Source organism: Astyanax mexicanus, chromosome 6 (assembly GCF_023375975.1).
Source record: "Astyanax mexicanus isolate ESR-SI-001 chromosome 6, AstMex3_surface, whole genome shotgun sequence".
NCBI lineage: Eukaryota > Metazoa > Chordata > Actinopteri > Characiformes > Acestrorhamphidae > Astyanax > Astyanax mexicanus.
In genome coordinates, this window is record NC_064413.1 from 57316078 (window position 1) to 57328720 (window position 12643).

The 12643-nt window shown below is 35.8% G+C and overlaps 1 protein-coding gene across 1 annotated transcript; it reads left to right on the forward strand.

The window, feature by feature from the left end:
* The first annotated feature begins 5605 nt into the window (after nt 1-5605).
* LOC103042230 (interferon-induced protein 44-like) lies at nt 5606-10092 on the forward strand. The gene is made up of 5 exons (XM_049480502.1): nt 5606-5804; nt 9038-9187; nt 9295-9466; nt 9607-9707; nt 9833-10092. Exons 1-5 carry the CDS (start codon nt 5619-5621, stop codon nt 10001-10003), a joined length of 780 nt encoding a protein of 259 aa, XP_049336459.1. The 5' UTR covers nt 5606-5618; the 3' UTR covers nt 10004-10092.
* Nucleotides 10093-12643: the final 2551 nt, after the last annotated feature.

The window sequence follows — 12643 nt, forward strand, 5'->3', positions numbered from 1 at the left end:
AGGCTTTTTTCCTCTGTTTTTTTATTTTTCCTCTGATCAGCTGGGATGTACAGACCGTCCGACTGAGGCTAACTTAACTATGAGAGCGGCAGCTGTGAGCCGAACGGAACGAGAACAACGCGCTCAGCGAGAGGTACCGTTACCGAAAGTCTAGATAAAATGACAATTTAAAGATAACATAGCTAGCATTAGCTACTTAGCTAGCTATCTTATTATAGCTAGCCAACTCTAGCTAACTAGCTAACACTAACTAGATGAAGCTAAGTACCCAGTAAGCATTCTAACTTCTAAACTGAACGGTTTATCAACCAAACAGCGCCTTAGTGTTTCAATATCCACTTAAATCATGTTCGTTTCATTCAGTCATAATGAACTCTGGACTTTGCATGTTAAATAGCTAAATGTATATAAAATAGCTGGTTAACTGGATGGTAATACCTGCTGTGGTCGTGCCGCAGGGTTTCTGCACAGCTCCATGTAGAGAGAGAATAAACACTCCCAAAACGTCTCTCTCTCAGAAAAGCATCTAAAAAGTTCTGCTCAGGTTTATACAGTAAAAGTCTCTAAATAGTAAATGCTCCATGTTAGCCTAGTTCTGCTTTGTCTTCATCCATTATCTCCACATATGCCTGGGATCTTAAACCAACCAATCTCGTGACGTCACCAGTGCTGCACGGGCAACATGGCGGCGCCCTAGCTCAAACGTAACAAACATAAATATCTTATAATTTAGTGTGTAAACATTTTATATAAAAAAATCCCCCCCAAATAAATTCCATTATATTTAATCCCTTAGAAAACTTGTACAAACTGAAATGTTTCATGTCCCCTTTAAAGTTAATAATAAACAGATTACTGTGTTTCCAGTGTTTCTAATGTTGGCTAATATGTTCTTATACTAGAAAGTGACTCCAAGTTAACTTCGGCTGTAGAATTATATTGTAATATAATACAGGAAATTGACAAATCCTGCACCTAACAGCTGGGGTTATGCATAGGGCTCAGCCAGGATCTACTACTCACTCAACTAACAATAATAGCAAAACCACCACAATCTGATACTGGCTCGACAAGAATCCAGAAGCACAGCCTAACACTATGTTCATGGTCCATTGCCTCAACTGCCAAGTAACAGACCTACCAAAAAATAACCTATGAACAAACAGAATCCCTCCTTAATCTAAGCTCACTTCCTTTAACTATGGCAACAACACACTTACCTAAGCACAATCACACACAATAAATCACATTATAAGTTGCGTGAGCAGAACACAGCAACCACTACCATCCGATACTGGCTCGACAAGAATCCAGAAGCATAGCGAACTATGTTCATGGTCCGTGCCTCAACTGCCAAGTACTCAGACGTCTACAAAAACTCATGAGACAAATTATTACAAGAGCAGGACCACACCAATCCCCTTCATCCAAACTCTAACACAAACTTCAGTGCAAGCTCTTCTCAGGGGTCATCAGGTAGGCATTATAAAATAACTCTCCCTCTAGGGGGAGTTACTGTACCTCCAGAAATGCCCCACGCTGCTGCTGCTCCTTCCCTGCAGAAGGTAGAAGGTATGATCACTGCTGAGAGGGCGTACCTTGTTTGCAGGTGTAAAAGGTGCTGCAAACTGTGGTCCACAAAATCAAATTTATAATTAAGGGAACTACTGAGAATTTTTGTCAGAATCGTAAACTAAATTTGGAATGTGATTTTGAGGCACTATAGACTCTGCACACACTGCACCATAATCAATATTAAATATCACAGCACAAGATGAAGGCATCAGTAAAGCATGTTTCAAATCCTCCAAAATGCAACGAAAACAACCCAAAAAACAACAAAACAGGCAATATTCAGCTTATCAACAACATTACAGGATTTATTCCAACTTCTTTATATTTTTTTTTCATATTTGAATCACAAAAAAAATGGATAAATGATTTTAGATGCACATGTGTATTACTTGCATAACCTCAAACAATTTGAAAAAAAAACAACTTAAAAATAAACTTGCAAAAAGTTAAAGTAATTTTCAGACATAATAAAGAACAGCATAATGTAGCCTATTCCAGTTTTCAGCAGAATATTAATTAAATTATCCTGCAGTAATCCTGTGTTAAACTGTGCTGGTATTTATGTTTCTACATCCCCACCCAGCAGAGCTGAAAGTGAAAGTAGAAAGAGTTACAGACAGACAGCACAGAGCAGAGCAGAGACACAGAGATTCCTGACATTTACACATCTAATAAAGGTAAGTCCAGCAAAATTCTCAATTTTTACAGATAGTAAATACTTTTCACAGCACTGTATATCTGTAAAGTTACTGTGTGAAACGCCTGTTTTAAAAAGCACTGCATTAATAAATTTTAACCAGGCTTCACCCATTTTTACTCTGTATTAACAGTATTTTGTAAATACTCAGAAAAACAGGAAGCAGACTGGATTACTGTATGTATAGAGTACTTACACTTTAACTTACACTTTAATGTTCACATTTATAAAAATATTTATGTATCTTTATGTTTAACTTTGAACTTGAAAAGCCGGTTGACTTGTAAGAAAGCTTAAGGTCTCGTTTGGCATTTAGCCATTTTAGCTCTGTTGCCTAGACAAATAAACAATGTTTGCTGTTGGTGGTGACTGACATACTTTTATGTAAATTTTAATGGTGGATCATACTTATGTTCGATCTGTCTATTGGTTATGAAGGACATGAAATTTAACAATCATTAGTTTGTTTAATTGTGGGTTTTATATTTAACTGTTTTGGTACAGCTCTGCTGTCCTGTGTAAAGAATGTAGTGTAAACAAAGTACGACTATTTAAAGGGGGGGTAATATGGTAACAGGTACTAAACAGAGCTAAAGGATTTATAGTGAGTTTAAAATTTTTATCGGATATTAAACTAAAACAATGTTACATATCTATGTTTATTTAACATATGAAACATGTTTGGTGTGTAGTATTAGAATTCTTTCAATATGCTTTATATTGTTGTATAATAATTCTGTTGTCTCAGCATGTAGTAGAGAGTTGTAGAGGTTCCTAATGTTTCTCCTGAGATAATCCATCCCATAATAACTCCAGTATTCTCTGTACACAGTAGCTGCAGATTGTGTGGTAGGGGTATATGAGTGTTGATAGAGCGTCCAATAGAAACACATCCCATGTGGCAGCAGGTCATCTTCAGTGATGAGTTCTGTTTTGGTGGAGTAACACTACAGATACACAACCTTGATCTGAGCCAAGAAAAAATAAAATATCTTAACTAAAACATAGTGCATTATATACACCACATGAACAAAATTATTCCTGCTTTTGTTGAAGTAACTGGAGTAACTTCTACATTAGTAGCTGCAAACTTACGCACACTAAATGACTGTCTGCAACAAGATCAAATACAAACCAAACATAAACCCAACATATTAAATTTACAACTTATAATTGTATATTTTTCTTTCATAGATTCTAACATGGGTTTTTTTCAGTCCAAACCTGGTAAGTTAAATTTTGATGAAATGCCGCTTAAAAAAAAAAAAGCCAGTGTAAAATGTATTTTGTTGTAGTAAAACATGATAAAAAGTACTTACTTTTATTTGAACTTTTATTATATTTGAACAAACATGCTCTGATTGTAACTTTAAATTATTAACAGAAATTGTCACACGTTTTACCAATAAACAAGTGAAAGCTGGAGACACCGTCGCTCTTCAGTGTGAGGTGAACACAGAATGGTTAACAGTGATGTGGGAGAAAGATGGGCAGAAGCTGCACTGTGTTCATGGTAAACACATAATGAAGAAGGAAGGTCAATTACTGACCCTGGAAATCAGGAACGCTGAGGAGAAAGATGATGGGAAATACACCGTAACAGTGACTAATACAAAGGGTACTGACACCTGCTCTGCTACATTCACTGTTGGTAAGTGTTTAGCACTTTTATCACCAAGTAATTTATTCACACTGTAATGGATATATAATAGTTTAACTGCTTATGCTCCATAAAATTAAAAATTAAAGTTAAAATTGCCCATGTTTACTTTAGCAAAAGACAATTATGTTACTGTTTCAATTGTTAAGAGTTCAGTTCTTATTCAGAACTTTGCTTTCTTCTAAAAAATATCTAATGTCTTGTAGAACTTGTAGATGCTTGGCGAAAGGTGGAATGGAAGTAAGTAAATTTAAGTAGTTTTTTAACAAAATGTGATGTGATGAATGTGTCCATTTACAGGAGAAAAGACTTGCGTCAACTCCTTGTCTGTAAACAGTGTGTATTTTTCTCACCATCTTCCTACAAGTTAAAATGAAAGCGTTATTGTTATATTGAGAGTATGTCGGACCACACTGTGTTTATGTACCTTTTTGTAAAGTGTTATCTCTGGCTTGTTTGAAAGTTAAAAGCATTATGTAGACACAAACCTGTCTACAGGATTGGAGACATATGCTACATTTATCCCAGGTAAATTATAGAATATTATAAATGTATTTTAAAAAGGTCTAGACTTCAGATTATTGGGTTAAATTTAAAACATTTCAGGCGAGCGCTGAACTCTGTGCTAGTGTTTAATGCTAGAATTTTGTTGTTTTCTGGCCAGTGTAATTGTCAGAAAGTGCAGGCAGGGAGACGTGGAGGCAGACGTAAACGCAGGTAAAAGGAATTTATTAAATAAATAAATAACAGAGAAACAAATAAATAAACGAATAACCAAAACAAGTGAAACAAGAGAACATAAACTAAACAAACAAAAGATAATAATAATAAACAAACGGAGGCTAATAAACGAGAAACTAAAACACGACAGGATTAACTAACAAGTAGGCAAACGAAGAAAACTAATAACCATAACTAGATAAACAAAGCTAAACAGGGCAGGGATATATATACAAGGAAATACACAGGAAGCTAGAAAATAACAAGGATAAACAAGAGAATAAAAAAGAGGGATAAACACAGAACAAGGAACTAGGGCTATGAAATACAAGGAAACGTGGAATATAAGCGAGGAAACGAGGGAGACAAAACAAAAGGTGAAGGTGCAAAGACCGACAGCAAATACTGACACAGAAGGACTATTTAACACACATGGGAAGTAGAAACACCTAGGGCTAGGGGGCGGAGCTACAATTTGACACAGGTAGAAAACTACTGAGAGGAACACAGGGGCACAGGTCACGTGGGACACACACAGGCAAGAGGATAGACAGGAAACAGGGCCAGGACATGACAGTAATCTTTACACATTTTCTCCCAAAACATTTAAAAGTGTGACAGAAAATAATAAAGTTTTCATAAAATAAATAAATAAATAAAACCTAAGAAATGTGTTTCACATAATTTGTTTATCTGAATTGTACGTATTAAGATTTTAAACCATGAATAAAACACACTATCTGCTCTCTACTGAATTTATACTCAAGTGAAAAAAATATATTCAAGTATTCAAAACAGATGCTACCCAACTACTATTATTCTATAGAGTACAAATATGCTTCATGTTCCAGTCTTATCCAAATAGGGCAATTCTAGTATACTTCTTTTTGTATCTTTTTGTAACTCTCCAAGTAAAGCAAATTAACATTGTAAATGGATTTTTCTTCTTCTTTCAGCCAGGGAGAAATGGTCAATACTCTAAAAGCCTTTAAAATTCGTAATGATGAAGTCAAAGAGCTCAACCTCCTTCTGTGTGGACAAATCGGAGCAGGGAAATCCAGCATCATCAACACCATCAATTCAATTTTGGAAGGACAAATATCTGTCGGGTACCAAGGAAATCTAGAGTCTTCTGTGAGTCAAACATTAAAAGTAAGTAGAACATAAAAGCATGATTAGGGTGCGAATTCTACAATGATAATTGGAGGGAGGGGGTGTCAAGTACTTCTTCGGGGTATAAATTTAAACCAGTACAGAGCAGGCATGTGCTTCACTAAGCTAAAGTCCTACAATCCTTAAAAAAAAAAAAACACACACACACAATGCTATTGGCTATCTTTCATCAGCTTTCTTGCCCTTAAATTTTAATTCATATTCTACAGGATCTCTCCCACAGGAAATATTTAATTCTAAATAAATGGAAAACATCCCTGTAGAAACAGCTTTTGTCCCATCTTATCCACATATTTTGACCCAGTGACTAGAATATTAAATGTTAAGAGGAGATGCATTTATATAGCTTGGCTAATGCCTTTTAGAAAGCTTGGCTATTGTAAAAAGCTTGGTTTCTACATATAGTAAAATGTAGTAGCCTAATAAAAAGATAGAAAATATGTCTTGCCTTAAAAAACTGTAATACAACAGTATTGTAATAAACAGTTTACTGTAAAACTACTCATCGGAGTAACTAACTCCTCACTAGTTTTACTGCAGCATATGAAGCTTTTAGTTTCTTGCTCACATTTCACTTCCGCCTTAAAACACATTTCCATTCCACCTTAACAGTTTTCCTGCATGGCATGGAATGGTAAATTAGCAGCATTTAAGGTGGGATAGCAAATTCATGCGAGTTATTTATGTAAGGAAAAGTGTGTTTAAAGTGCATATTTAAGAAAGTTAAGTACTTACAGGTAATGCTGTAGCTTGATCAGCATGTGTACCTTAACATTGACACGCCTGACCAATAAGGATCCAGCAGGCAGGTAAAGGAGAGGAGAAATGCTTATTAACATGGAATAATGGTATGATCCACTTTAGGGGGGCTTGTAATTGTATCACAATATTCTTCCAGGCAGAGATACTGCACTGATTTTGTAGTATTTAACATTATACAACCCCTGGCAAAAAGTATGGAATCACCAGTCTTGGATGAGCACTCCTTCATACATTTCATTCTGTAAAACAAACTCTGATCAAAAACATGATACAATAATAAGGTCATTCCAAAGTGCAACTTGTTGGCTTTCAGGAACACTCAAAGAAATGAAGAAAAAACATTGTGGAAGTCAGTGAATGTTACTTTTATTGACCAACCACAGGGAAAAAAAATATGGAATCACTCAATTCTGAGGAAAAAAGTATGGAATCATGAAAAACAGATAAACAAAAGATGATTCAAAATACATCACTAGTATTTAGTTGCACCACCTTTGGCTTTTATAACAGCTTTCAGTCTCTGAGGCATGGACTTGATGAGTGACAAACAGTATTCTGCATCAATTTGGTGCCAACTCTCTTTGATAGCAGTTGCCAGATCAGCTTTGCAGGTCGGAGCCTTCTTGTGGACCATTTGTTTCAATTTCCACCACAGGTTTTCAATTGGGTTGAGATCTGGACTATTTGCAGGCCATGACATCGACTGAATGTGTCTTTCTCCAAGGAATGCCTTCACTGTTTTTGCCCTATGGCACGATGCATTGTCATCTTGGAAAATTATTTCATTATCTCCAAACATCTGTTCAATTGAAGGGATAAGAAAACTGTCCAAAATGTCAATGTAAACTTGTGCATTGATAGAAGAATTAACCACAGTCATCTCCCCAGTGCCTTTGCCTGACATGCAGCCCCATATCATCAAGGACTGTGGAAATTTGGTTGTTTTCTTCAGGCAGGCCTCTTCATAAATCTCACTGGAACGGCACCAAACAAAAGTTCCAGCATCATCACCTTGTCCAATGCAGATTCTTGACTCATCACTGAAGATAACTTTCATCCAGTCATCCACAGTCCATGATTGCCTCTCCTTAGCCCACTGCAGTCTTGTTCTTTTATGTTTAGGTGTCAATGAAATCCCATTTGAAATCCCATTTCCTTTAGGCGATTTCTTACGGTTCGGTCACATACATTGGCTCCAGCTTCTTCCAATTTATGTTTCATCTGTTTAGTTGTACTTTTTCGGTTTTCAAGACAAATGGCCTTAAGTTGCTTGTCTTGACGCTTTGATGTCTTTCTCGGTCTACCAGTACGCTTGGCTTTAACAACCATTCCATGCTGTTTGTATTTGGTCCATATCTTGGATACAGCTGACTGTGAACAGCCCACATCTTTAGCAACCATGCGTGAAGAGTTACCTTCTTCAAGAAGTTTCACAATCCTCTTTTTTGTTTCAAGAGACATTTCTCTTGTTGGAGCCATGGTTCTTGCCACTCTAATTCGTCCAGCAGCCCTCCAAGGTGTCATGACTGCAGGTGTTTTTAACTGCAGACTAACGAGCAGATCTAATCTGAGGCAGGTGTCCATTTAGGGAAAGGAAATTGACTGGGTGTGTCCTTATTTTCTACCTTCAATTTGAGTGATTCCATACTTTTTTCCTCAGAATTGAGTGATTCCATATTTTTTTCCCTGTGGTTGGTCAATAAAAGTAACATTCACTGACTTCCACAATGTTTTTTCTTCATTTCTTTGAGTGTTCCTGAAAGCCAACAAGTTGCACTTTGGAATGACCTTATTATTGTATCATGTTTTTGATCAGAGTTTGTTTTACAGAATGAAATGTCTGAAGGAGTGCTCATCCAAGACTGGTGATTCCATACTTTTTGCCAGGGGTTGTATGTAAGGACTATATTTAAATGTTCTGCCCCCCCCCCCCCCCCACACTATTGTTTTTACTTGTTTTTACCCCACAATACTGCCCGTAATTAGCACCCTGAGCATGATATCTTGTTAAATTATATAAAGTTCTAATAAGACTAGGTTTATAACATGTCCAAGAAAAGTGTCAACCAAGATGTGGAAAGATTCCTAGGCTCCGTCACATTTCTAGTGAAATTCCAAACTAACACCATACGGAGGCTCTTCATGAGCTTCCTAAAAATGATTCCATCTTGCAAACCTAAATCGGTTTTAAAAGAACATCATAACCCATAATACTTTACCAAAAGAAAAAAATATAATAAGAAACTATATCCCTTTACTCCCTGACTACACCCGCCCCCACCCACTTTGTCCACCTGAATCTGTATGTAACTTTACCATATCTATATCTATCCATATGCATGTTTAAATTCATGTTTACAACAAGGATAATATGACTGAGATATTGATAATGATCTTACAAAAGTTTAAGGTAAGATGAATGTGCATCTCTGTATTTGTATTTATTTCAGTTTCACAAACGTCAAGTTGGAAATGCCAAGGATGGATTTCTTCCTTTAGTCCTCAATGATACTATGGGGCTAGAAATTGACCAATCTAAAGGAGTGCACACTGATGACATCATCACTGCTTTAAAAGGTCACACAAAAAATGGTTACACGGTAAAAACAAAACACATGCACACTTCAGAACTAAAACCTAGAATACATTATATCTGCTGTACAGCATAAAACCAGACTCTTTATTCTGCATTTTATATTTCCTACAGTTCGACCCTAAAACCCCAATAGATGAAAACAGCCCTCATTATCGTGAAAATCCCAGCCTGAGTGACAGGATGCACTGCCTGGTGTATGTTATACCAGCAGACAAGATTTCCATAATGGAAGATAAAGTCTTCAAAAAAATGAAGAAAGTAAGAGATGCAGCATACAGAATGGGTGAGTCAGAATTAGAGGAGTGAATCTTTGTGTTTGTATCCTGTATTATCTGGTGTAAACTGAATATTTTGAGGCAGGCTGTGCTGAGTAACTTTATTAATGCTTATTCTTTATCTCTATCTTTACCGTCTCAGATCCAGATCTCCCTCATGTGATTTTAATGACAAAAGTGGACGAGACCTGCACTCTGACAAATAAAAATCTGAGACATGTCTACAACAGCAAGAAGATCAAAGATAAAGTGAGTAATTTAAACAATATGGACTTAAATATACTTAAATATTTAGATACCCAGATATGTAGAGGTTTATTACTTGATTACTGAGTTTTAACTGGAAAATAAAGTTGGTGTGTGTGTGTGTACAGATGCTTGAATGCCAAAGTGCACTGGGTGTCAAGATGAACTGTATCTTCCCCGTGAAGAACTATCATGAGGAATGTGACATCAATGAGAACGTAAACTGCCTGATGCTGCACGCGTTTACACGAATTGTACGCTGGGCTGACGACTATGTAGACAAATATTCCAACAATTAAAAACATCTGCAAAATGTTTAACATAGGCTACGTTCACATTACCAGGCTGAAGTGACTCAAATCTGATTTTTTTATGGTTGTGTGAACGTGCCAAATCCAATTTTTTCTAATTAGATCTGAGCCACTTCCATATGTGGTCCTAAATTGGATACGTATCCGATCCATGGACATGCGACATGAAAGACAACTGTTAAATCTGAATTCATGCAGCTTTTTGATTTTTTTCACATTAGCATTAGCGCTATGTGCTTCTTTCTCGTATCCACACATCTCTTGGTGCAGCTGTGCAGCTATAGCTACAAAAAAAAAAAAACCTGGACCTGAGCATGAGCTTGAGCAGCTGTTTACTCTCCACTCCAGCAAAAGATCAAGATAAAGACATATGAGCTGCTAACGCATCCATTTCCCTTTATAAAGCTTACATTTGTGAATGTGAACCGTCAAGCTAGACCAAAAAAAATCTGATTTGAGCAATGTGGCTTATGTGAACATAAAAATAAAAATGTAAATGCACAAACTTAAACATATGCAATATATGAATGTGCATAATGTGTCTAAGCTTGATGTTGACCTTATGGATATATCAGGGACATATTCAAGAATTTGTTGTAATTCGTATCACATGTGGTACATGAGGTGGAACGAAATCGTAATCTCACGATCCAGTTTACACCCAAGAGCAGTTGTGTAGATAAATATAGATAAAATAGATATCAAAATAAAAACACAATAAAAATAGAATAGAACAAAATAGATATTAAGATAAATACACAAAAAAATAGGGAGAGTAGACAGGTGGCAGCAACATGTCCAGAGTGCAAGTTTAGCAACAGCAGCAGGATAATGTGAATTAAGAGCAATACAAGTTAAAGTGTCTCAGTGCGGGTAAAGTGACAGTGTTTGTAAATAGTAATTGTCCTTGTAAAGTGACAGTGTGTTGTATAGGTGGAGTTTAAGAGCCTTACAGCTTATCAGCCTTCTCAGCTCAGATACTAATAAAAAAATAGCACAGCACATCCCAGCACAACACAATATAGCACAACACAGCACAGAACGCAGCACAGCACAACACAGCATAACAAAATATCACAGCACAACACAACACATCGCAACACAGCAGGAATGTGCATACACAGTACTGTGTTACTTAGTACTGTTGAAACTGAAAAAATGCCACATGTGAAAAAGTGCAGCCTTCTACATATTCAATAATCCAAAAATACAGTACAAAAAATGTACATAGAATGAGTCTTATAATAAATAATTAAAAGCCTTTGCTAATTCAGTATGGGAGATTTACCTCTATTTCTGTTAGTATTTTAAAAATAAATCAAGTTTAGAAAACACTGACTGCTTCAAACAACTGAAAAACATTACCAAGCAACATTTTTCTACAGGGTACAAATCTCAAACCAGTCCAAAATCAACAGTAAAACATAAGTTTGGTATGTATGTGGTATGTAAGTGTATACTGATATACTCACAACACAACTTAGCATTCTGACTTGTTTGTAATCCATGACGCAAATATTTATCTTCGAGAAATGAACATATTTACAAAGTTTTGGTGATGGTCATTATGTGAAGCTGTTTGTACAAATTGTTTTGAACTGTAGAAATGTGGTTATAGTTTAACTCTTTGATTTTTCAGCGGTCAGTGGGTAACGTACTCCAACTTACTTTTAAAACTGTAAAGCAAATAAATAAATAAATAAATAAAAAAGCACTGAGTTTGTGTAATCATTGTCAGTTCTCCAGTGTTCACAACTCAACCACTCTTCATCATATCCGTTGAGTTTAATGCAGGTAGAGACTGTACGACTTGTCAGTGTTTTCCTAACCACCACCAGTATTTTATAATGTATTTATTTTACTATTATATCATGTTTAATTATTTCACTAAACATTGCTTTGTCATTTTTTTCATATTTTGGCTTTTTAGAAATATTTTAATCCTTTCATTATTTTATTAGTTATACCGTATTTAGTCATTTTTAGAGCTCCTTTTAAGTTTGTTAAGACTTTGTTTAGTCTAAAAAAAACTAGAGGAGGAAAGGTCCAGTGACCTGGATCTGCCAGCAGATATCCCACCGGTAGGTGATAAAGAGTGAAAGATGGATGTTAAAGGGTAACTAAACCCACTGATATTAATGCTAAAAATTGTGAGGAGTAGTTTGGAAGAGGCACTGGGTGATGTATGGGTTTAGGGGCGGGGGCAGGAGGGAAAGCTGATCAAAAGTTAAATCAATTGTTGTCGTGTGCGATAATTGTGGAAATTACCGTTTTTTTTGTGACCCTAGACTCCTAGAATCGTAGAATATTTTTTTTCAGTATAAAGTTATACTTATAGTCACCATTTATTGCATAAAATGTGTTTTGTTACAATGACACAATAAAGCCAATACTGTTAAAACTGAAATTATTTCTCCAGAAATTATCATTTTGTTCTCTCTTTTTATTGGATTATTTTAACCTACTGATACTCTAAATCTTATAATTTCAAAATAATTCATCTTTTTCACATTTTCCAAAACATATAATTATTTAAGAGACCCATGTTGGTTTATAAAAATATCATTAGGACTCATGCAAAGCTTATTTTTATTTGACTCCACACTAAATAAATTACACAAGTAAATG